At 39.6% G+C, this 26,926-nt stretch overlaps 1 protein-coding gene across 2 annotated transcripts in view; it reads left to right on the top strand.

Annotated features, from left to right (window-relative positions):
- Window positions 1–26,926, top strand: part of gramd4a (GRAM domain containing 4a) — a 158,272-nt gene that overhangs the window by 102,304 nt on the left and 29,042 nt on the right. For both annotated transcript variants that reach the window (XM_078553353.1, XM_078553355.1), the window contains 8 exons: window positions 7,484–7,616; window positions 8,435–8,460; window positions 9,401–9,492; window positions 15,903–15,994; window positions 20,308–20,356; window positions 21,011–21,082; window positions 23,173–23,216; window positions 23,327–23,436. In XM_078553353.1, coding sequence (XP_078409479.1) covers window positions 7,484–7,616; window positions 8,435–8,460; window positions 9,401–9,492; window positions 15,903–15,994; window positions 20,308–20,356; window positions 21,011–21,082; window positions 23,173–23,216; window positions 23,327–23,436 — 618 coding nt within the window. The remainder of the gene's footprint in view (window positions 1–7,483; window positions 7,617–8,434; window positions 8,461–9,400; window positions 9,493–15,902; window positions 15,995–20,307; window positions 20,357–21,010; window positions 21,083–23,172; window positions 23,217–23,326; window positions 23,437–26,926) is intronic.

Raw genomic sequence — 26,926 nt, 5'->3', positions numbered from 1 at the left:
CAGTGCAGAAGGGGCCCTTCGGCCCATCGAGACTGCAGCAACACATGAGAAACACCTGACCTACCTACCTAATCCCATTTACCAGCACTTGGCTCATTGCCTTGAATGTTATGACGTGCCAAGTGCTCATCCAGGTGCTTTTTAAAGGATGTGAGGCAACCCACCTCCACCACCCTCCCAGGCAGTGCATTCCAGACCTTCACCATCCTCTGGGTAAAAAAGTTTTTCCTCACATCCCCCCTAAACCTCCTGCCCCTCACCTTTGAACAAATGGAATGTTTTAAAACAAAAACAAAAATAGAAATACCTGGAAAAACTCAGCAGGTCTGGCAGCATCGGTGGAGAAGAGCACAGTTGTCGTTTCGAGTCCTCATGGAATGGAATGTTTTGCTGTTTTCAGCGTGCTCAGCTGTTTTTGATAAAATGTGGCGTGAATCAAAATGGTACCTATTTTGCTGAGGACCTCAGGAGGAGGCAGAGATGGATCATTCACTCAGCACTTCTGGTTGAAGATGGTGGCAACACTTCAGCCTTGTCTTTTGCACTGAAATGCTGGGATGTTTGTGAAGCCTGCTCCTCTTGTCAGTTGTTTAATTGCCCATCACCATGTATGACTAGATATTGCAGGACTGCAGAGCTTTTATGTCATTTGTTGGTTGTAAGATTGCTTAGCTCTGTCCAGAACATGCCGTTGCATGCTTGTAGTCCTGTATTGTAGCTTCACCTCCTATTGTGTTCTCACCGCCTTCCCACTTTAGCAGATTTGCCCTTGAGGACTTGGAGAGCTCGGTCAGTGGGGGTGCTCCCGATTTACTCTTGGTGATAGACATGGAAGTCCCCCACCCAGAGTACATTCTGTGCCCTAGATACCGCACTGTACAGAAAGACTTTAAAGATATCTTGCTACTGTTTTAGCCTCATGTTCAATATGGCGAGAGAATGGCTCTATTCCAAAGCCTTAATGTTGACATTGTTGCAAATTAACTGATTTTGTTGTGCAGATGGAAATCTTAAGCTAGATTTACCAGCTGCTAATGGTCAATATGAATCTCTGGAAAGTCCAGTTTCAACATCCTACTGTGTGGAATGAAAGATTGATGATGAACTCAGTTTTAGTGGAGGGCACAAAAGGGGCTGCAACCTTGGTTTTCCACTCTGATGCTAGACCCTAGATTTCCCAATGAATTCATTCATTTTAACCTGGCTAATGCTGGCAAAATAATGCTGATGGGAAAATCCAGGCTTCAGTTCTGTCAATTACACCTTCTCTTGCTGAATCCAAGCTTTTTTATCTTCTGGTTTTTTTTATTTGTTCACAGGATGTGGGGTGTCGCTGGCCAGGCCAACATTTATTGCCCATCCCGAATTGCTCCTGAGAAGGTGGTGGTGAATTGGCTTCTTGAACCGCTGGGCTTAGTTAAAAATTATGCAATGGGGGTTGATACTCAGATAGCACTTGATGCGTAAAAAGGAAGAAAATCTCCAAAATAGCGGGATAGAATGATAGAATGTATGTTGGGGGAAAATATAAAGTAGAAATGAAAAATTAGATGAATTTTTATTGGTGCATAGCTGAAACCTTGCAGCATGTGTTCATAAACATGAGAACACACAAGCTTGATCAGGCAGCATCTGTGGAGGGAGGAAGTTAAAGCTAACGTTTAGGTTAACTTGTGTTGTCATACAACCTGCTGTTTCCAGCATTTGCAATGCTTCACTTTTTATCTTCAAAGAGATACCAGTTGAAGGTATATTTGCTTATCCCATGCTCCCAACAGGCAGCCATACTCAAAGGTTTAAATCCTCAGTGGGAGTGCGGGATTGGTGAATTCACTATGATCTCTAACCAGATGTGACTCTAAACAGTTTTAAAACAAAACCTGTGAAACCAATTGACATCTTAAAGTGGTTCAATAATGCATCTGCCTGCTTGTCTTGTGCCAAAATCAAAACCAATGCACAATATTTAATTAAAGGTTAAGAAAATAGGAAACAGAATTTTCACGTTGATGCTCAAGCAACTCACGAAGTATGAGCTGCTGCTTTGAGGTGGTTGTACTCGAGCAGAACAAGCTGGTTGATGTGTAAGAATTTCCTGTTGCTTTCACAAATAGCTTGCGGCAGCAAAAATCTGAATGCATTTTTTTATGGTGTACCTTGGTAGTAGAATATATTGCTAGGAATTATGCTTCAAAGAAAGATGAACTGTTCAGTAAGCTAGCCTTGAAAAACTATTTTGAATTACCATTGCATTAATTTCTTCCCATCTCACATTTTAAAGTCTGCTGATTGAGTTCTGCTTAGGACAGAAGTTTTAAAAACTTTTCATTGAAGAATTATATATTTGATTGCTTCCTGTGAATATTTGCAAATTAGTGCAAAATTATTAAGTTATTAAATAATTCATTGTGGTTCTTGTGTATTGACTCAAACAAATTTTGTAGCTTATGATATTGTAAAAGAAAACTAGAAAACCATAGAAGTAAATTCATATTCAGTGTTTTGCCATGTGATTTTCCTTACTGCCTTTTGAAGGGCCATTTTCTTCAAGAAACTGGTATTTGGGAAATTTTTTGCATTTTGGAAAGAGGAGTGACATGTCATTTTCACCATGGTGTTGCCACACACAGGTGACACAATTCTGGATACATGTGTCTGTGTTGTTCCTTTGTAAACAATGGGTTTTCCAAATGCTTTATTAATAAGGAGAATGGGTAAGTTGTATGACAGTGCTCCTGAAACCAATTCCCAGCTGAAGTCAACAAACATCAAGATTGAAACGTGGCTACTCCAAAGAATTGTGCTAAACCCAATAAGAAGTGAGATCCCATAGATTGGGGCAGTAAAAGTCTCACCCATTACAGATTTTCTCCTGCTCTCCAGATCACTGGCTGTCTCAGTCTTGGACTGTTGTTCATAAACTACCTCAGACTATCTTGTCAACTGAGTGCCTCATGTTATTGAGTTGTAGACAACCGTAAGCCACCAAAACACCCTCAGCTTACTTGATTTCAACTTGGACCGTGGACCCTAATTACTTGCTTACAAATCTGAATGCTAAAGGGGCAGTTTTTTTTCTCTCTGATCCCACACTAAATTGGGCAAGATTGCTGTGGAAACATGGAGTGCTGAAGCCAATTGCTGTCTCAACACCTAGACCAGGATTTCTCTCTCTCTGCCCCCACAGGGATGCCTGTTTTTCTGCTATTCATGAAATGCAAATTCTGATGGAGGGTGCTGTCCCCATCAATGTTCCCCTACATTGTATGCAGCCTGTTCATTTTAATGCACAGTACCTTTTAATTTTTTTGTGCTAGTATCTGAAAGGGAGGCAAGTTGTGTGTGACTTGCTCCATCCCTTCCAAGTTGCTGCATGGCCGCATGCAGCTTAGAGGGGGCATTGATCCCATTTCCTTTTTCTTATTCCTGCCCATGTCACTTCCACTTTCATGGGGAATGTGGTAGTGTGCCTGGCAAAGCAACAATAATGCCCTGAGATGCCCCTGTGGCAAGAGGGAGCTGTGTAGCGGCCTTCACACCTTCCTTTCTGGCCTCATTGCCCATTGACGGCTTCAGTCTCTGGCGAGACCTTCAGTGAATCTTGGTTTGTGATCTTAAAGGCATGTCTGCCCCTTCAAGGTCTGTTGATGGAGTAGCAAATGTGCCTGTTCAGGTGGATATCACAGGAGTCTTATTATTATTGTTCATCTCGCCCTATCGACATACCCTTCTATTCCTTTCTGTCTCGTGTCTAGTTTCTCCTTAAGCGCATCTATGCTATTTGCTGCAGCTGCTGCTTGTGGGAGCATGTTCCAAGTTTGCACCACTCTTTGGATAAAGCTTATCCTGAATTTCCTATTAGATTTATTAGTGACTATCTTATTTTTTCTGGCCCCTATAGTCAGAATCCAAAACAAGTGGAAACATCTCTATGTTTACCCTATCAAACCCCTTCACAATTTTAAAGACTCCTGTAAGGTTGCCTCTCAGCCTTCTCCTTCTAGATTGTGATGATAAAAGATTGAAGTCAACAAATCTCCTAATTGTGGCTTGGCAGCAGAACAAATGTATGTGAAGGGCTTACATGTGTCTCCAATCCCACTCTGTAGTTGAGTCGTGTTACCCTTTGATCTGACCTAACTGCTTCAATGTTCAGGGACACTAAGCAATGAAACAAGCATCCATAAAGAGCAAATTGATTTATTTAAAAAAGAAAGCTTGCTGCTTTCTGCTGGCTTTCAGATTTCCACCTTTTGCGCAACACTGCTGTGGCAAGGGCCAGGAAACCTACATCACATTACCACTAACATATGAGCTATACCTGGCATTTTTTCAGCCAGAGACTGCGTACAGAATGACTGGATTTCATGCTCTTGAATTTGGGTAACTGTCGACTCGGATCAGCATTTGAATAGTTCAGCTTTGTTTTAGTTAGTTTTTGGGTAAAGCTCAATTTATGCTGCAACAGTCACACTTGGAAGTCCTTGGTTTGAATGGAATCAATATTTTAAAGAGCTGGAGCTTTGTATCTGCTTGCAGTAATGAGATGATGAATAGACAATGATAACTCTCATTTATATAGCACCTTTAACATAATAAAATATATTGACAGACTTCACAGGAGCATTGTCAGACAAAAGTTAACTCTGAACCAGTAAGGGAGACATTAGGACAGTTGACCAAAAACTTGGTCAAAGTGGCAGATTTTAAGGAGTGAATTTAGAGAGAAGTGGAGAATACATCCAGCAGTCTGATTACCAGAATTGGACATTTGGTGCTGAGTTGGCTCACTAGGAAAAGGGTATAAATGACAAAGGGTTTGAAAGGCTCATTGCAGGGTAGTTACTGAGCTGTACTGACACCTACCTACATATTATATCACTTGAGTTACTTCCATTGGATGTGGAGATAAAATCTCTGGAAGGGGCAGGTAGAGGCTGTTATGGAGTTTCAGTGTAAGAATAAGGGATAGGCCAAAAGGTTACCCATATATGTGTAATCTGCTTTGGAGCAAATAGATAGAACCTTGGCTTAATGCTTCATTGAAGTGTTGAAAAGCGCTTCCTTGCAGCCCTAGATTATGAGCTCAAATGAACTTGAACTGAGCTTTACATCCCACATTCTACTCATTGCACACCTTTGATCCTAGCAAAGCACCTGCAGCATTCAAATTTCTTATTACCTCTAAACGCAATTACCTGGTCTCCCAACCATCTGTCGATCATGAAATCGACTTTTCAAATACAGCCACCTGCACCAAGCCCCTTGCTCTTTATCTCACAATTTATAACATTTAAACTCATTTTTCTTCAAATCCCTATCTTTGCCACTTGTTCCAACCTCCAATTTCCTCCCACACCTATGTCTAACCTCTTGTATTGTTTTCCACCCTCTGACACCCCCCTTCCTCCTCAACTACCACCATTTGTGGTGGAAGTTGTAGGAACCTTGCCCTGTCTGTCTGACCTGTCTGGAGTTCACTTTGTAAAACCACTCAATTTTTCTCATCTTTCAAAATCTTTTTCAAAGTTTAATGTTTTGGCTTTCAACCCTTTCTCCTAATCTGTTTCTTCCACTTATGTAGCAATTTTCATGCAAAACGTGGTGCAAATGCTAGTAAATGTTGAAGGTGGATTTTCAAAGATGTTTGTTTGCTTGTGTGCTTAATATGAATGTTTTATGAAAAGGACATTAGGTAGAATGCTTCATAGTCATTGGCAAATGCATCATGGAGACTGATGTCTTGCACCATTTAATCAAACCCAGTTTTGCTGTTTGCATAACTCTCACCTGGCATCCAATAAATAAAAGTTATACAAATGTAGAAAGGATTTGCATCCTGTTTAAGATTTATCTAAATTGATGGCCTATTTTTACATGGTTTACAAAACCTTTTAGAAAGGAAATGCTGTTTACTGGGGAGGGAAGGATAACTCACAAGACAGTGATAGTGGATGGGTTTGTGATTTCCTATCTGCTGTTTTCAAACATTCCACTTGTAATGTCAAAAAGGACTAACTGGCATAATATGATGGCGAGTCTCCTCTTCACCGTTGCCCGCCCCCCCCCCCCCCCCCCCCCCGCCCCCCCCAAACACCCCCAGGTGGAGTTTTGTAACTTTGCACAGTTCAAGACTGGATTGTGAAGATATTCATTGGAAGATGGAGATTCCATCTGTTTTAGTCATTAATCTTGGAGTTAACTGAAACCCAGGTACAAAAAAAGGGGAGGGGGGTGTTCTAGCTGCCCCAGTGCTTTATATTAACATTCTGTATAAGTTAAACTGGTTAGACATAGGGATGGATCTGTGAATATCGTGAGAGGGAGCATTGTCTTCAATCCTTGGCTCTGCCAACATTCGTTTAAGGTTTCTGGACTTGGATGAGGTGTATTCTTGTGAGTAATTGCTCAGTAGCTTGACTTGGAGACCTTAAAATAGTGATGGTTTCTGTGTATATTTATATTTGAATGATATGGGTTTGGGGGGCCGCTGGGTTTGAGAATTGGATTGAAAGCTGTTTGAGTGGATGACTATTCAAGTTGGAACCAATCCTAAAATGGTGTCACAACAGGTTTGTCCTGAGAAAACCTCTCCAAGCTACAAATTGTGTTGAATGTTAGAGAATGAATGAAGATTTTATGGCTTTTACTCTCTAAGAATTAACACAATGTGTCACCAAGCAATTGAGTGCAGGCCCCACTTGCGCCTCTTCCCAGGCCAAGAGATCTGGTTGCACTGTTGGTTGAGACTTTGGGAACTCTATTGCAGAAAGCAAAAGGAGTTGACTTTTGTGGTGAATTGATCACTTGGTCTAGGGCTTGAAGGGTTAAATTATGACTACGGATTGTGCGAACTTGGTTTGTATTACGGTGAGATTAGAAGATTGAGGGATGATTTAACCAAGATCTTTAAAATGCTTAAGGAATTTGATTATATAGATATGAACTCTCCTGCTTGGAGAAATCCAGAACAGGAGGGCATAATCTTAAAATTAGAGGTAGGCTATTAGGAGTGAAGTCAAGAAGTACATTTTCTCTAAAAGGGTAGTGGAAATCTGGAACTCCTTTCCCCAAAAGTCTGGATTTAATAGAAATTTTCAAGACTGAGATGGATATAGTTTTGCTGGAGTATCCAGGGATATAGAGCTAAGGCTTGGCTGAACAGTCTAGATGGGCTAAAGGATCTACTCCTGGAAAGAAATTGATTATTTGTATTTTGAACTGGATTGCTCTTCAAAAGTGGTGGTGTAGACCTGATGGGCCACTGGCCTCCCTGTGCTGTACTAGTCTATGATTCTGTGAATTGCCACTTTGTTATAATCCGTTTCCTTGTTAAATAACCAGCATAGAATTTCATTAAATGATTGCAATTTTTAATTTTAAATGGCCCAAATTAGTTAGTTTGGACTAAATTAGAACTTTCATTGCTAACAAATGGAATACCAGTTTTATACTTGTTAACTTGAATTTTGAAATTTTCTAGAAAAACGTGGCAGGACATTCTACTCCAAGATTCAAAAATGGTTCTTTGAGAAGTTTTCCGAGTACATTGAGGATTTCCAGTTCCAACAAGAAGAGAACCCTATAGAAACAGAAGAACCACTTAGTGCTAAACGGTAGGAGAAACAATTTTGATAGATCATTATATATTCAAAGAAAAATAGCAATTATAAATCCAGTGATACAGTATGGCCCTCTTCAGTTACTACAGTCACTATAGATTCCTTGGTCACTGTTTTTATTTTATGCTGAATTTTTTGGCAGAACCAATTTTTCATGGTCCAAATAACTATTACAGATGTTCTGTGAGGTAGTAGAAATGCTCTTCATTCCGTTAGTTTTGTTATAGGCCAACAGTTTTCAAACTTTTCTATTTGGAGAATTCCATGCAGATTATTGACAGATTCTTGCACATTCCCATATATAACTTCCCATAGTAAGAGGAGCTGTAATTAGCCACAGGTGGTTTCTGCATGCATGAGATTCTCATAGAATAGATTGGTTTTGTTAAACAGCTGGAGCACAAATGAAACATCGAGGAACCATTTTAATAATGTTTGTTATTGCCTGAAGTCGTTGTGGAAGGGAATTAAACTGTAGAGATAAGTTCAGGCAGTACAGATGATTGCTGACTTTGAAAGAGCAAGTGATGATGGTAATAAATTCTTTTAAACGCATACCTTCCCTCTATCTTTAATATAGTTAATTTTTAATATTAACCAAGTTCAATACTCATGAATAGTGCAACTACTAATACAAAAATTGAAGTGTTTTGAGCGGTTGCTTCACGGGAGGTGAAAATATGAGTGACATCAAAGCCTTAATGCCTGGGTTAGTGTTTGAAGATCTGTTTACAGTTAGTGTTGTATCTTTAAAGTAAGTTAAAGTCAAATAATGACTTTAATTGGCATTTCATCAATTTGTATTTCTTTAGGTTAACTGAAAATATGAGAAGATTAAGTAAGTAAACTTAATATGCACATGTTTATGACATGGACATGAGTAAAGAAGTTTGTTTTTGCCATGTGTGAAAAGAGGATGGGATTATTGGAATCATGATTAGAAATTTATATTTTTCACCTTGGGCTGTTTTTCTTTAACAGTATTGCAATCCTCCATATTTAAAAGTGCCTTTTTATTAAAAGCTAGTATTTTTCTGACATCAAAATTCACACTAAATAAAAATGCTGTAGGGAGTAAGAACTGATTAATTGTGGAATGAACTATGGGGAGCTGCGTATATCAAGTAAGGCTTCGTTTAAACTATGGGTTCTCAGTTATCCTTCTCCTCCCTTCTCCCAAAAAATTAGAATATGAATGTCTATAGTTTTGAACGTAATCGAAACGTAAAATATTCCGTCACCTTAGTCTATATTAAGAACAGCCTGACAACATTTTCTGCACAAGTCTGAATTAAGCAGGGTGGGGCAAGAAGAGAGAGTATTATTCCAGTTTGATGGCATTTTAGATCCAGATGTTATGATATGATGAGGTGTCATTAAAGTCCTATATATATTCTACTTTTTGAACAGAACAGCCATAAAATGTAATTCTAGAAGTGTTCTATTATGATGAAGGCTTGTCCTCAAACTGGCAAAAGCTAGAACACATATTATTGTGGGTTCATGACTAGATTACTATGGTGCAATTCCAAAACAGTCATGGGCTCTAGAATACATTACAAGATTTTAAATCTTGCTTTGATGCATGTTGTGACTATGTACAGTTAACTTAGTTAATATTTCTGGGTTTAATCAGAATGATTCAAGATTCTGATCAACAAAAGTCAGAGTATTTTACAGTTAAAGAAATTCGTGTCCATAATGGGGAGGGGGAATTGTATTGATCTGAATAGTTTTTACAAAAGGCCACAGGATCACTTCTTTTCATTTACTTTCAGAACGTGGTGCCAAACCAGTTACCAGTTTCTTAAAGAACCTGTCAGCCTTATCAAATTGGCACTCTGTATACACTTCAGTAATTGCCTTTATTGTAAGTAGTCATTGGTGACACGTTTAGTATGATATTGTACATTTACACTGAGATATACTTGGGCAGAATTGCCATGGGGATTCCCAATGTCCACCATAACTTCTGTGAAACCCTGGAGAAGGCTGTTTATGCTGTTTCTTTGAGATTTCCACAGAAACTACAGCAGGAGGTTGGAGAATTATGCAAATTTTGTGTGACTGTTGGTGTCTATAGCAATTATCTAGTGCTACTTGGAAGTTTGATTTTTGTATATTGAAGCTACTTTATTTTCACTGAATATCCTACTTACTGACTTTTATTTATTCTTCATGGGATGTAGGCATCGCTGGTGAGGCCAGCATTTATTGCCCGCTCCTAATTGCCCTTGAGAAGGTTCTGGTGAGCCACTGCCTTGAACCACTGCTGTCCATGTAGTGTAGGTACACCCGTAGTGCTGTTAGGAAAGGAGTTGCAGGAATTTGACCCAGTGACATTGAAGGAAGGGCGATATCGATCCAAGCCAGAATGGTGAGTGGCTTGGAGAGGAAAGGTTAGGAACGTAGGAGCAACAGTAGACCACTCAACTGCGAGCCTATTCTGCCACTTGGTGAAATCATGGCTGATCTGTATCCTAACTCTATCTACCCACCTTGGCTTCATATCCCTTACTACCCTAGGATAGCAAAAATCTGTCGATCTGAGATTTAAAATTATTAATTGAGCTAGCATCTACGGCTTTTTGTGGGAGAGAGTTCCACACTTCTACCACTTTGTCTGAAGAAGTGTTTCCTAACTTCTCTCTTGAATGGCTTGGCTCTTAGGTTATGTCCTTTTGTTTCAGACTCACCCATCTGCATAAAATGTCTCATTTTAGCCTATCAATTCCATTCAAAATCCAAAAAACCTCAACCAATCAACCTTAAACTTCTGTATTCCAGGGAGTACACACCTAGCTTATGTAATTTCTGGTTATAGTTAAATCTTTGGAACCCTGGTAACAATTTGGTGAATCTGCACTGCAATCCTTCCAAGCCTTTATATCTGTTCTGAGGTAATATGTCTAGAATTGTACATGGTCCTCCAGATATGCTCTAATCGGGGCTTTGCATAGCTGTATCAAAAATTACTTCCCTTTATGTTCTAGCCGGCTGGATATAAAGGCTAAATATTACCCTTTTTAGGTTTCTTTGTACCTAAACACTATATTTTGGTGATCTATGTACATGGACCTTTAGATCTCTTTGGACCTAGGAGTTGGGGGAAAAGAACTATCCTCTTTTTGGCTCAAGGATGACCTCGCAATTGGCTGTGTTGAAATTTGTCTGCTACACTTTCACCTACTCACATAATCCAACAATGTCTCGTAATTTTATGTAATGTTCCCTTTTGCACTACTCACGATGCTACCTTTATGTCTATCATCAGTAAGCTTGCATATCTGGCTGTCTCTTATGTCATCTAAGTCTCTAATAAACATAGCGAACAGTTGAAACCCCAGCACAAATCTTTGTGGGAACCAATTGTCACTATCCTCCAATTCAAGTACATACCCATTATCCTCAGCTAGCCAGTCTTCTATCCGTGACATTCCCTATCCTTTATAAATCCACCTTGGTTCTCTCCAATCAGCCCAAATTTCTCTTGAATGCTCAGTCACTTCCCCAACTCACGGTTTTGTAATTTCCTAGTTTTTCTCCCACAAACATAGAAAATAGGAGCAGAAGTAGACCATTTGGCCCCTCGAACATGTTCCATCATTCAATGAGATCATGGCTGATCTGCTTGTGTTTCAAATTCCACATTCCTACTTACCCCTGAAAACCTTTGATACCCTTGCCTAACAAGAATCTATCTACCTGCACCTTAAAAATATTCAATTACCTCGCCTCCACCGCCTTATTAGGCAGAATTCCAAAGTCGCACAACTCTCTGAGCAAAAATTTCTCCTCATCTCTGTCCTAAACGGATGACCACTAATTTTAAAATAGTGCCTCCTAGTTTTGGTCTCACCCACAAGAGGAACACCCTTTCCACGTCCATCTTATCAAGACTGTTCAGAATCTTGTACACTTGAATCAAATCACCCTTCACTCTTCTCAACTGCAGTGGAAACAAGCCCAGCCTGTCCAACCAATCCTTATAAGCCAACCCGCTCATTTAAGATATCAATCTAGTAAACCTCCTCTGAACAGTTTCCAAAGCGTTTACATCCTTCCTTTAAATAAGAAGACCAAAACTGCACACAGTATTCGAGATATGGTCTCACCAATGCCCTGTATAACTGAAGCATAACATTCTTACTTTTGTGTTCAATTCCACTCATAATAAAAGATAGCATTCCATTAGCCATCTTAATTCTTGCTGTATCTGCATACTAATAATTTTGACTAATCCACTAGAATGCCTAGATCCCTCTGCAACTCTGAATTCTACAGCCATTCTCTGTTTTTAGTTAATTTTATTCTTCTTGCCAAAGTGAACAACTTCACATTTTCCCACATTATATTTCACGTGCCAGATTTTTGCCCACTCACTCAACCTATCTATGTCTTTCTGCATCTTCCTTATTTCCTCTTCACAACATTTCCTACCTATCTTTGTGTCATCTACAAATTTAGTTACCATGCCTTCACTCCCCTCATCTAAGTCATTGATATAAATTTCCAAAAGTTGACGCCCCAAGCACAGACCCCTGCGAGTCTGCACTCATTATATCCTGTCAATCAGAAAAAGACCCATTTATGCATACTATGTTTTTTGCCAGCCAGCTAATTTCCTATCCACGCTAATATGTTACCCCATACGCCATGAGCTTTTATTTTCTACAATTATCTTTGATGTGGCACCTTATCAAATTCCTTCTAGAAATCCAAGCACAGTACATCTACAGGCTTCCCTTTATCCACAGTGCATGTTACTCTTTCAAAGAACTCCAATAAATTGGTTAAACATGATTTCCCTTTCACAATACCATGCTGACTCTTCCCGATTGCCTTGAGTTTTTCTAAGTGCTCAGCTATAACCTCCTTAATGATCGATTCTAACACCTTCCCCACGACAGATGTCAAGCTAACTGGCCTATAGTTTCCTATTTTCTGCCTCCCTCCCGTCTTGAATACAGGGGTTATATTTGCTACTTTCTAGTCTATTGGAACCTTTTTAGAATCTAGCGAATTTTGGAAAATTAACATCAACGATTTTACTACCTCATTAGCCACCTCTTTTAAGACCTTAGGATGAAGTCCATCTGGGCCTGGAGACTTGTCAACCTGCAGCTTCATCAGTTTGCTCAGTACCGCTTCCATATTGATTGTAATTTCACCAAGTTCCTCTCCCCCTTCCACCTCCTGATTTACAGAAGTTATTGCAATGTTTTTTGTATCTCCTATAGTGAAGATAGAAACAAAATATTTGTTCATTTCATCATCCATTTCCTTTATTACTTACTATTAACTCCCCATTTTCACTCTCTAGAGGACCAATACTCACTTTACTTACCCTTTTTCCTTTTTAAATATCAGTAGAAACTCCTGCTATTTTGTTTTTACATTTCTAGCTAGCTTCCTCTCATATTTTAATTTCTTTCTTCTGGTTAACCTTTCAGTCATTCTCTACTGTTCTTTATATTCTGACCAATCATCTGACCTGCCACTGATCTTTGTGCAGTTATATGCTTTTCCCTTACGTTTGATGCTTTCCTTAACTTCTTTAGTTAACCACAGATGGTGGGCCCTCCCCTTAGAATTTTTCTTTATAGTAGGAATATATGTTTTTTGTGTAGCCTGAAATATCTCCTTAAATGTCTGCCACTGCTTCTCCATTGATCTACCCTCTAGCCTTTACCCCAGTTCACAATCTAGCTCAGCTTTCATTCCCACATAGTTGCCCTTATTTAAGTTTAAAATACTAGTCTTAGACTCACTCTTCTCCCTTTCAAACTGGATGTAAAATTCAATAATATTGTGGTTGCTGCTACCTAGGGGTGCCTTCACTCTGAGGTCATTAATTAATCCTGTCACATTACACAATACCAAGTCTAACATAACCTGCTCTCTGGTTCCAGAAATTATCTCAAAAGCATTCTGTGAACTCTTCATCCAGGCTACTACTGCCAGTTTGATTTTTCTAGTTTCTATGTAGATTAAAATCACTCATGATTTTTGCCATCCCTTTATCACAAGCACCCAATATTTCTTCTCATCTTCTTTGTCCTACATTGAGGTTACTATTAGGAGGCCTGTAAACCACTCCCACTAGTGACTTCTTTCCCCTGTTATTCCTCATCTCTACCCAAACCGATTCTACATCCTAATCTCCTGAACCAAGGTCATCTCTAACTATTGCACCAATGTCATCCTTGACTAACAGTGCTACCCCTCCACCTTTACCCAGCTTCCTATTCTTCTTGAATGTCATATACCCCTCAATATTCATGTCCCAATCCTTGTCACCCTGCAGCCACGTCTCCACGTATTGGACATCAGATCGTATATATTTATTTCAATGTGCGCTATCAATTCATTTACTTTGTTATGAGTGTTATGCACATTCAGATATAGAGCCTTTAGTTTTGACTTTATTACCTTTGTGATATCTAGTTTTGACTGTTGCTATATTCTTAGGTTTTTTTCTCTCTGTCCCTCCCTGCCATTCTCTGACCCTCGTTTCCCATGTTACTATTTTGCTGTCCTGCATTGACTCTACCCCTTGATTTGCCACATGTACCCAAGCTTGATCCGTCACCCCTCCCCACCCTTGTTTAGTTTAAAGTCCTCTCTACTTCCCTAGTTATGCGGCTCGTTAGAGCACTGGTCGCAGCACAGTTCAGGTGTAGCCTGGTCCGGAATTTCCTCTAACTGCTTACACTTTCTGCGGACGTGTTTGCCTTGGAGTGCCCACTCCTTTCTTAAATAATGGAGTTACACTTGCAATTTTCCAATCTAGAGGGACAATTCCTTTGAAAGGAAGAGCTTTGAAAGATTATGGGTGAAGCATCAAAATTTCCTCACCTACTTCCTTTAACACCCTGTGTTGGAGGGAGACCATCAGCCTTTAGCGCCATATTTTTTCTCATTCCGTTTTCTAGCTTACTTTAACTTTAGGAGACACTGAATTTTACTCTGAATTACTGTCCATTTTGGGGTGGTAAATGGAGCAAAATAGGTTGTTTCGAACTACCATGAGAAAACTGTACCTGAGTTATGCCTCCCTTAAAAGAAGTGTCTGTTTGCTTTAAAATGCACCAGGAGCCCAGTTCACCTCATGTTCATGGGATCTGGGGGATGTGGCTGAGTCGTTCAACCCATTAACCCCTGTTTTACCCCATATAATTACTGTCACCATATAAATAGCAGCAAGAGCTGCAGGAAGGTATCCATAAGATGAATATCATGGTGAGGCCATTTTGTATGCTTCTACTGGAGGTTGATGTTAATTTGCCTGCCTATTGATTGTCTTTAGCAGCTTTGGAGTTCACTCAGGATTTTAGCTACTAGTTTTATTCTGCTCTGCTCAGAATGATACTTTGCAGTGGACTCATGGATTCCCCAATGGGAATGCCTTTATGTTATGAAGAGCAGGAGGATGTGGACTTGGAAGGGACAAAATTGGAGATTCTTCGTTTGAAGTCTTACCATAGAAAGTATCTATTTCTAACATGCACTCAGCAGGGTTTACAGAACAAAAAGTCTTACTGAGACTTTTCTGTCCATCAGTGCTACAGGTGATTACGTTATCCCATGAGCTATTGGGGACATGTGAACTTCTGGCTGAAGACCTGGAACACCCATTCACCAGAACAACATAGTCTTTATCACTCAATGCTTTGAATTCCTTTATCACAGAATCATTGCCTGGAATTCCTGCATGTCTTCTGGGCCCAGAAAAAAAATTGATGTGCTGCCAGTTTATAGGACCCAATCCCCTCATGGCTCCAACTTTTGGCTGGCTGCACCTCTTCTACCCTATGGGAAAGCTGCCTCAGAGTGCCAGATTGGTGACCATAGCTTTCTGGCTGTTTGTAAATGTAGACTCCAAAGTGCTCCGACCACACAGTGGTTAACAACAAGTGGGAAACAGGACTGCCCCAGTAAGTGGCACTATTACGGAACAGACGGGTTTTGACATTGCTAGTCTTCTGACTTGTCTGAGAGAAATTTTTAATTTATAAAAATGCCAAATAAATGATACAACTTTCAAAAGAAACCCTATGTACTGTTATTTGGTGAGATTTGAGTTTATTTAGTTGCAGTGATTTATAAAATTATTAATCATGCATGTGATATTTTTAGTGAGTGTGCTTTGTAAATAGGTATTTGTCTGCTGTGCTGCAAACATTAACTCAATTCATGATTGCTCAATGTTTTGCTAATATGGGAGAAGAGAGGGGACCTTCCTGCCTGCACAATTTGTAACACTCTCTTGTCTTTCAGGTCTACATGAATGCTGTATGGCATGGCTGGGCCATTCCAATGTTCTTATTTCTAGCCATTTTGAGGTTGTCTCTAAATTTTCTCATAGCAAGGTATTAACATTTACATTGCTTTCCCACTGTCGTCTAAAATTTACAAAATCTAATGGCACTTTAATACTTCTTTTGTAATGGGAAAATTTATCTTAAACCTTGGAACCATCAATGCTGTGGTGTAGAGTTAGCAACCAGTTATGCTAGAATAAAATGTTGTTCCCTGGAGTTTTGCAAGACTTCCACACTTGAAGATAGCATTAGCCTACAATATCCATATGCTTATGTTCTATCCACAAGTTGAAGATTTCTGGACAAGGTAATTTGTTTGGAATGATTTTAAGTTTTTTTCTGAGTTGCTGGATCTTCAATTCACTTAGACTAGCTCACAAATGTTACAGTTGTGTACATTTAGGGAGACTGTAGCATAGTGGTATGTCACTGGACTAGAAATACAGAGGCCCAGGCCAATGCTCTGGGTCACAGATTCAAATAGCAACACAGTAACTGGTGGAATTTAAAATCAGTTAATAAAATCTAAAATATAAAGCTACTCTCAGTAATGGTGACCACAAGAACTATCATTGAATGTCACAAAAACCCATCTGGTTCACTAATGCCCTTCAGAGAAGAAAGTTTGCTGTCCTTACGCAGTCTGGCCTACATGTGACTCCAGACCCACAGCAATGGGGCTGACCCTTAATCACCCTCTGAAAGGGCTTAGCAAGCCACTCAGTTCAAGGGTAATTAGGGCTGGGCAACAAATGCTGGCCTTGCCAGCGACGCTTATATCCCGTGAAAGATAAAAAATGTCAGGCTTGCTTAATTAAAATGAATAATAGTGGGAATATCCTAGTAATGTAATGGTTAAGATACTTGGGTGGGGATGATTTTAATTCTAAAAAATGGGCAAGTAAGGGGTTCAAGTGTTAATGATCTGAATCCCTCCTCCAACCCACTTCCAGTTTTAATGCAAGCAGGTCAGGGGATGGGTGACCAACCTAAAGGATTATACTGACCTTGCGTGTCTCATTTTTATCCAACCTTTTGAAGTTGAACTCTGGCATCTGGGTTTCTCAGGACTTGGGAAATCTGCCAGCTGAATTGAGACAAGGGATTGCTGGATCAGGAGGTAAACATCTTTCCACTTACCTGCTGGGTCTAGCGTGCCTGCCTGTCCAGCCCTCTGTGATTGTGCATCCCTAACCCTTCCAATTTCTCCCTGACTCAGGCCCCCACCACCCTCCATACCATGTCCCAACAAGTTCCTTCAGGGTGCAGACCCTTCCTGGTACTGTGGCCTCTGGTCCACTCCCTGTCTGACTGGAACTAAGCTTGTCAATCAGCCCTCCCCCCATCCCCCTCCCCCCAATCCCCACCGCCATTATCGGCTGTTCACACACCCCCCTTTCTCGAAGAAAAGCAGAGGCATTCTCACCGATGTCCTGGTCAATATTTATTCCTCAGCCAACACTTAAAGACTTTAGAACATCAAAATAAACTAGCAAGAGATATAAAAAAGATTATAAACGTTTATAAAAAGGGAGAAATTAGCAAATGTAATCATGGGTCCCTTATGGGGAGTGACAGGAGAAATTATAATGGGAATAGAGTAATGGTAGAGGCAATAAGCAAATACTTTGTATCAGCCTTCATGGTCAAAGATACCAAAACATTCCAGAAATAGTGCGGAACCAAGGGTCTAGTGGAAATGAAGAAATTGGAGGCATTATATAGAATATAAGATAACATACAATATTGTAAATATGTAAAGATACTGCAAAGAATTGATACTGTAGAAATTTATAAGATTTAAAATCAACAGATCCCCTGGACCCTGGATCATACAGCTTTAGAAGAGTTAGTGGATACATTGGTTTTGATCTTCCAAAATTCAGTAAATCCTGGAGCAGTGCCCAGAGGTTGGAAGTTACCAAACGTAACTCCACTATTCAAGGCAGGAGGAGGAGAGAAAGCAGGGAACTGTAGGCTAGTTAGCCTGTCATTAATACCAGGCAAAATGCTAGAATCTGTTATTAGGAATATGATTTAACATAGTACTTAAAGAATTATATGATTAAGTAGACTAAACACATGTTTATGAAAGAGAAATTGTGTTTGACAACTCAGAATTTTTTGAGGTTGAAATTAACAATCAGGGCAGTTAAACGGGAACCACCTGTAGCGTAGTTGGATTTTCAAAAAGCGTTCAATAAGGTGCAACACAAGTTTATTACAAAAAATTAGGATTCATGGGATTGAGGTAATGTACTGTTATCTTAGATTGTGGATTGCTTAATGAACAGAGAACAACAGGAATAAACAAGTCATTTTTGGGTTGACAGGCTGTAACCAGTGCAGTACTGCAAGGATCAATACTTGGGCGTTAGCTATTTGCAATCATTATCAATTACTTAGATGAAAGAACCAAGTGTAATGTATCCAAGCTTGCCTTTAATATGGAGTTAGGTTGGAAAGTAAGCTGTGCGATGGATGCAGAGGGCTGGAAAGGTGTGTAGGCAGGTTAAGGAGTAGGCAAAAATATGGCAAATGGAATATAATAAGGAAAAGTGTGAAGTCATTCCCTCGATATGAAAAATAAAAAGGCAGAACATTTTTAAATTGGGAGAAACTGAGAAATGTTTGTATTCAGAGGGACCAGGATGTCCTTGTACATGAAGCACAGAAATTTATCATACAGGCATGGCAAGTGATTAGGAAGGCAAATGGTTTATTAGCCTTTATAATAAAGGAATTGGAATGTAAGAGTGAAGAAGTCTTAACTGCAATTGTATCTAGTCTTGGCCTAGTGCCTATAGTACTGCGTACACTTTTGGTCTCCTTCCTCAAGGAAGAATATACTTGCCTTGGAGGGAATGCAACAAAGGTTCACCGGACTGATCCCTGGGATGAGGGGATTGTCCTCTGAGCAGAGTTTGAGTAAACTAGGCATGTATTCCTGGGAGTTTAGAAGAATGAGAGGTGAAATATGTAAAATCTTTAAGGGACTTGACAAGGTAGGTGTTGGGAGGACGTTTCTGTAGCTGGAGAGCCTAGAACTGAGGGTCAAGGTCTCAAGATGAGGGCTGGTCATTTAGGACTGAGATGAGTGGAAATATCTTCACTCAGTTTAGGTCTTTAGGATTCTTTACCCCAGAGGATGGTGGATGCTCAGTCATCGAATATGTTCCAGAGGGAGATCAATAGATTTTTGGATACTAAGGGATATGGGGCTAGTACAAGAAGATGGAGTTGAGGCAAAAGGTATTGAATGCTGGAACAGGCTCAAAGGACTCAACGACCTACTGCTCCTGTTTCTTATGTTTTTCTTATCACATTGCTGTTTGTGGGACCTTGCTGTTTGGCTGTCATGTATCCTACATCACCACAGTGACTGCATTTCAAAAGTAGTTCATTAGCTATAAAGCACCTTGAGACCTCCTGAGGTTGTGAATAAATGCAAGTATTTCTTTATACTGCTGTTAGCAGGTTGAAATCTCATCACTAATTTAGGCTTGAAACTGCTTGTCGCAGTTGTGATTGCTTTGGTTAGTTCTTTACTGGATCATTTGATTCAGTACACAAGGAAAGGTAGAATGTCTTGCTGTGGGAGAAATTGGCTCATCTGCCTGATTCTATAGCAAGTATACTTCCTGTTATTTGAGCAGCATGAGAATCTTCAATTTACTGTGAGACATCTGGTGTCTGATTTAAAGGTTGTGAAAAGGCGAGTGACTTGTTTGGGGGCGGTGGAGGATAATAAGAAATAACATAAACTATTGATGGTATTATTCACTAGACAGGTAAGAAAAACAACTAGTTGACCAACATAGCATAAAGCTGACCAATCAAATTGTCCAATTTTATCAAAGTTACAATTCACAAGCCAGCAAGCACCCCTACTCCATCCGAGCCCCATAACGTGACAACTAATTTGATACCTGTATAGATACAAGACCCCTAAATTTGTAAACAGTTTACAATTAGGAACTATTATTCAGGAAATCCACAAGATTAACAAACATGAGTAAAACTGCTCTTGTGTTTAACGAAAATGCCCATAAGAACAAATATATGTAAAATGAAGGAACTAGGACAACTGTGAATGGCATTGTTGATATTCAACAAAGATTGCATAATCTGCAAAATAAGGTCCTTCTAAAGTTTTGTGAAAAGTAAGCATGTGTGTCGAGAGACAAACCAAAACTGGGAGTGACAGCTATTGCAGATGTGGTTTATATATCCCTTTGGAAGCAAAGGAGCAGTTAGTGACCAATGTTAACTCATCGTTCTAATCTGGCATATCTCAATATGTGTGGCTTGTAGATTTTGGTTTACATGTCTTCAGTAACTATTATTTCTGGACTTTTTAGGGGTTGGAGAATTCAGTGGAGCATTGTGCCTGAAGTGTCAGACCCTGTGGTAATATTGCTATTTCTTACTTTAATTAACTTATTTTAATTGTAGTGGAATTTTCTCAGTTAATATCTGATTTAGATTTAATTTTTGCTGTGTTCAAGCAATATTTTTCAAATTTGTTCAGTTAGGCCCAATCCAAATCTTTATTTAGCATCTGGAAATTTTAATTTAAAGGAAAGAATGATAAATACATAAAACAAATTTTCAAAACTTTGATAAACAGTCACTAACATTGTGATAAAAGCAAAATACTGCAGATGCTGGAAATCTGAAATAAAAACAGAAAACGCTGGAAAACTCAGCAGGTCTGACAGCATCTGTGGAGAAAGAAACAGTTGACGTTTCGAGTCTGTATGATTCTTTTTCAGAGTTTTAACCTCAATTGTCTTTTTCCTCAGTTATAATCCCTAAAATTTTACTAATTTGTAATTGGTTTTAATCAGTGTCGCAGTTAAAGTGCTTTCTATAAAGAGTGAGAAAGAAAAATATTAGCACTTGGAGTATTTTTGCCTCAAACATTACAGCAAACACAAGAATACTATATTTCAATTAGGTACTGAATTGTAGTATGTTGCTGAAATGGTGGATTGTTCAGGGTTATACCCAAATATTTACTTGAGAATGTTAGATACTGAATACAAAATCTGTTCCTCACAGGAGCCTTCAAAAGAAGATCTTACTGTATCTGAAAAGTTCCAGCTGGTGCTTGATGTAGCACAAAAAGCACAGGTAGTTTGCTAATACAGCTTGGAGATGTTTGTACATAATCTATACTCTCATTTACTTATTCAATTATACTGCTACAGTTGAACTATTAAAATTACTGTAAATGTATGTTAACTTCTTCCATACATTTTAATCAAGTACTTTTGTTGTTTCAATGCCTTTAAAGTCTCAGATTGACTCAGTTAATGGCACTTTTGCCCATATCAAAAGGTGTTGGTTCACGCCCCACTACTGATTTAAGCATATAATCTAGTAGTGAAATGATATTTCAGTACTATGTTGAGGAAATGCTACATTGTTGGAAGTACAGCCCATTAAACCGAGGCCTTATTAACCTGATGGATGAAAGACATTCTGTTCAAAGAAGAACAAGGAGTTTTCCCAGTGCCTTTGTCAGTATTCCCTTCTTCAGTCAACACTCCCAAAAACAGATCAACTGGTCATTGTTGTTTGTGGGATCCTGCTGTAGGCAATTTGGCCACCATGTTGCCTACATAAACAATATAACTACATCTAAAATTAATTCATTGACTTTGAAATACTTTGGGACATCCAGTGAAAGGCACAAGTTTGTCTTTTTTGAAATCAATAGCACTGAACAACAAAGTAATTTCTATTTGTAATTTAAATATAATTACATAGAATGTACAACACAAAAACTGACCATTTGGCCCAGCTGATTTGTGCTGGTGATTTATTCCACATGAGTATCCTCCCATTCCATCTAACCTATCTCAGCCTTCAGCATACCTTTCCATTTCTCTTTCTCTCATGTGCTCATCAGGTTTCTTTTTGAAAGCACCTATGCTACTATGTCAACCACTCTCTGTGGCAGCGAGTTCCACATTCTAACAACTCACGTAAAGACATTTCTTCTTATTTCCTTACTGCACTTATTGATATCTCTCTTGTATTTATGGATCCTGGGTTGTATTATTCCACAGATGGAAACATTCTCACCACACTTAACTAATGTGACATCAACCCTTTAAAAAAAAAATAAGATCCATTGCATTAGTGATTTGCAAGACACTGCTAGGTTTGCAAATCAAGGCCCACTGATCAATAACTTGATCAGTGACCTAACAACATTGAGTATCTATGTAAAATTGAAATGAAAATTTTATTAATCACATTCTAAAAGGTTGTACTACAGTTCATGCACAATATACAGCTTGAGTGCAAATATTCCCCAGTTGTCAAATGTTAGTCTTTGAACTAAATTTTCAGAGCAGGCAATGCCAGAAATAAAACAATTCAGAAACAACCAAAGCAACATCATATAGTGGCAAAATGAAATCCATCAGTGCTGGAAATGTGAAATTTCTAAAAAAAAATACACAGAAAATGTACAATGTGTAGCCATTCAATCAGTGTGTAAAAGAGAAAATTTAACATTTCCAGCATGATGTCTTGTTTGCAGTTGTGAATATCCTATACCTGTGATTTGAGGGGAGATAGGACAAGGGTTAAAATTTAACATTCACATTGTTGCTTAGGCTAAATGCATTAAAGTGTTTTCAGTTGAGTAATTCCAATGCATGTTTTAAGGAGGGGTCAGTTAAAGAGAATACCTCACTGTTAGTGCTTGATCCAATAAGGCCTTGCTTGTTCCCAAATTTGGTGATTTTCAGACAAAACTGAAGAGAAGTTTTTTTAATGTGGGGAAGGGGTAGTGTTGAATGTTATTTATTTTGATTTGTTTTAGATCTTTAAAATGTAATAATTGTAATATGTGGGTGAATTCAAGTGAAGATTTGCTCATTTTGAACTTTAATTGGATAGGCTAATTAATGAATAGATGGAAAAATGAAATGCCATTTTGCAAATTTAAATGTCGTGTTTTTAATTATATCTGATATTGTTTTATCTTGCAATTATTTTAGAAATCTTGCTTTTACATTGTTCTTTGGAATTGAATGCCATAAAATTAAATATTTTATTTTAATTTGTACAAAATTAGTTCTGCACTTCCAGGCCTATGCATGCTTGTTATGTCAAAAAGGTATACTGTTGACCCCATGCAGAATAGTTTGATTCTTTTTCAGTAACCTATTTTAAGTGGATACAACTTTTTAAAATTTAAATTGCAGAATCTTTTTGGCAAGATGGCGGATGTACTAGAAAAAATTAAAAAGTAAGTTTTTAATTTGCTCCAAACTTCTATAGTAAATTTGATTTCTGAAAATTAACAACCTACTGAGAATCCCTGCCAAAATGGTAATCTCTTGCTTTTTTTTTTAACAGCTTATTCATGTGGGTGCAACCAGAAATCACACAGAAGTTGTATATGGGCTTGTGGGTCCTCTTTATTGCATCTTGCTTCTTTCCATACAGAATTCTGGGCCTCTTTATAGGTAAACAATGCTGTGCAATTATCTTTTTCTACAGCTTTTAATTAATTTTAATTAAAAGCTAAGTTTGGTACCTCTGGGTGAAAAATTACTTCAAAAATGGCAATTCCAAAGTTAAATGATTCCTTACTCATAAAAATGTTCTGAGAACAGAACATAAGAGCATGCAAGTCTGCACATGCTGATGCAGACCTCAGTACTATAAAAGTGTCAAATTAGATCTGATCACAAAAAGTGCATCTTGCTGACTACGCATTAGATTGAGTACATGGGAGAACATGATAATGTTTGGTGTGATGCTCTCAAGGTTGAATTAATTTGTGTTCAAGAGAAAATGGGACAAAATTAACATGGGTGAGGGGACCCATCCATTTAAGACGTACCATCCTTTAGTTGTCAAGAAAAAATATTTCCAAACAGTGAAACCTAAAGGAGAGTAAAAACATTGTTTTTCTTCCTATTGGTAGTGGAAAGAAGAGCTCTCTGCTGGTTTTCTACTGGTACTTGATTTTCCTTTCACTTTAACTCTGGTTTCCAACTTCCCTTCCTGGCTTCATGTTATCTGATAGTTAACTGTTTCTTTCCCACAAGTACTTTCACCCTCTACTTGAAATCTGCTGTCATCACCACCCACCTCAAAAATTCCACACTTTTCACCCCTTTCCTTGCAAACTACCACCCCACCTCCAACTTTCTTTCCGCTCCAAAGCCCCTGTCTATCTATCCCATCTCCATGTTTGAACCCCTGCAATCAGGTTATCAACACTGCCACAGCATTGACACACACGACTCTTATCAAACTGGTAAACGACATTATACGTTACTGACACTATAGTATGCTACCCCTCTGCAGCCTTTTATAAGGTTCACCGTTTGACCATGTCGTCTTCTTCCAGCACCTCTCCTCCATCGTCCAATGGGGTAGGACTGCCGTTACTCGGTTCCTTTGCATCTATGCAGTCATAACCAGCGAATCACCTGCAGTGTTTTTCTTCCCACTCCTGTTACTTCTGGAACTATCCTTGGCTGCCTCCTGTTTTCATCTACATGCTTCCCCCAATGATATTATCCAAAAACACAATGTGAGATTCCATGTGTATGCTGACAGCATCCTGCTCTCTCTTGCCACCACATCTCTGAACTTTTCCATTGTCTCTGAATTTTCATGCTTTTTTTTGATATCCAGGATGAGCACAAATTTGCTCTAACTAAATATTGGGAAGACTGGCATAGAAGGGAGGCGGTGTCGTAGTAGTATTGTCACTGGACTGGTAATCCAGAGACCCAGGGTAATGCTTGGTTTGAATCCCACCATGTCAGATGGTGGAATTTGAATTCAGTAAAAATCTGAAATTAAAAGTCTAATGATGACCACAAAACGATTGTCGATTGTCGGAAAAACCCATCCTTTAGGGAAGGAAACCTGCCATCCTTACCTGGTCTGGCCTACATGTGACTCCAGATGCACAGCAATGTGGTTGATTCTTAAATACTCTCTGAAATGGCCACTCAGTTGCATCAACTGCTAAAAGGTCTAAAAGAAATGAAACTGGACGGACCACCGGAAGCGACAATGGTAAACTGTTGACCCTGCAAAGTCCTCCTTACTAACAGGAGGCATGTGCCAAAATTGGGAGAGCTGTCTCACAGACTAGTCAAGCAACAGCCTAACATAGTCATACTCATGGAATCATACCTTACAGATCATGTCCCAGACACTACCACCACCATCCCTGGCAGGACAGACCCAGCAAAGGCGGCAGCACAGTGGTATACAGTCGGAAGGGAGTTGCCCTCGGTGTCCTCAACATCGATTCTGGACCCCATGAAGTCCCATTGCATCAGGTTAACCATGAGCAAGGAAACCTTCTGCTTATTATCACATACTGTCCTTCCTCAGCTGATGAATCAGTACACCTCCATGTTGAACGCCAGGTGGAGGAAACACTGAGGGTGGCAAGGGTGTAGAATGTACTCTGGGTGGGGGACTTCAATGTCCATCACCAAGAGTGGCTCGGTAGCTCTGGTATGGACCGTATTCGAATCGTATTCGACCACGATCTGTAACCTCGTGGCTCGGCTTAACCCCCACTCCAGCATTACCACCAAGCCAGGTTATCAACCCTGGTTCAATGAAGAGTGCAGAAGGGCATGCCAGGAGCAGTACCAGGCAAACCTAAAAATGAGGTGTCAACCTGATGAACTACAACACAGGACTACTTGTGTGCCAAACAGCATAAGTAGCAAGTGATAGAGTTAAGTGATTACACAACCAATGGATCAGACCTAAGCTCTGTAGTCCTGCCACATTCGGTCATGAATGGTGGTGGACAATTAAACAACTCACTGGAGGAGGAGGCTCCACAAGTATCCCCATCCTCAATGATGAGGGAGCCCAGCACATCAGTGCATAAGATAAGGCTGAAGCATTTGCAACAATCTTCAGCCAGAAGCGCCAAGTGGATGATCCATCTCTGCCTCCTCTGGAGGTCCCCAGCATCACAGATGCTGGTCTTCAGTTAACTCGATTTACTTCACGTGATATCAAGGAACAGCTGAAGGCACTGGATACTGTAAAGGCTATGAGTCCTGGCAATATTCTGGAAATAGTACTGAAGACTTGTGCTCCAGAAGTTGCCGCGCCCCTAGCAAAGCTGTTCCAGTACAGCTACAACACTGGCATCTACCTGGGAATGTGGAAAAATGTCCAGGTATGTCATGTACCCAAAAAGCAGGCCAAATCCAACCCAGCCAATTACTGTCCCATCAGTCTACACTCCATCAGTAAAGTGATGGAAGAGGTATCAACAGCGCTATCAAGCAGCACTTGCTTAGCAATAATCTGCTCACTGATGCTCAGTTTGGATCCTGTCAAGGCCACTCGGCTCCTGACCTCATTACAGCCTTGGTTCAAATTTGGACAAAAGAGCTGAACTCCAGAGGTGACGTTTAAAGTGACTGCCCTTGACAACAATTTGACTAGTCTGGAATTAAGTAGCCCTAGCAAAACTGGAGTAAATGGGAATCAGGGGGAAAACCCTCCACTGGTTGGAGTCATACCTAACACAAAGGAAGATGGTTGTGGTTGTTGGAGGTCAATCATCTCAGTTCCAGGACATTACTGCAGGAGTTCCTCAGGGTGGTGTCCTTGGCCCAACCACCTTCAGCTGCTTCATCAATGACCTTCCTTCCATCATAAGGTCAGAAGTGGGATTGTCAGCACCATTTGCAACTCCTCAGGTACTGAAGCAGTCCATGTCCAAATGCAGTAAGACCTGGACAATATCCAGGCTTGGGCTGACAAGTGGCAAGTAACATTCACGCCACACAAGTGTCAGGCAATGACCATCTCCAACAAGAGAGAATCTAGCCATCGCCCCATGACATTCAATGGCTTTACCATTACTGAATCCCCCACTATCAACATCCTGGGCGTTACCAATGACCATAAACTGAACTGAACCACATACATAAATACTGTGGCTACAAGAGC

Source organism: Cetorhinus maximus, chromosome 12, assembly GCF_964194155.1.
Source record: "Cetorhinus maximus chromosome 12, sCetMax3.hap1.1, whole genome shotgun sequence".
In the NCBI taxonomy this organism is placed as follows: Eukaryota; Metazoa; Chordata; class Chondrichthyes; order Lamniformes; family Cetorhinidae; genus Cetorhinus; species Cetorhinus maximus.
This window is presented reverse-complemented; position numbering and strand designations above follow the sequence as displayed.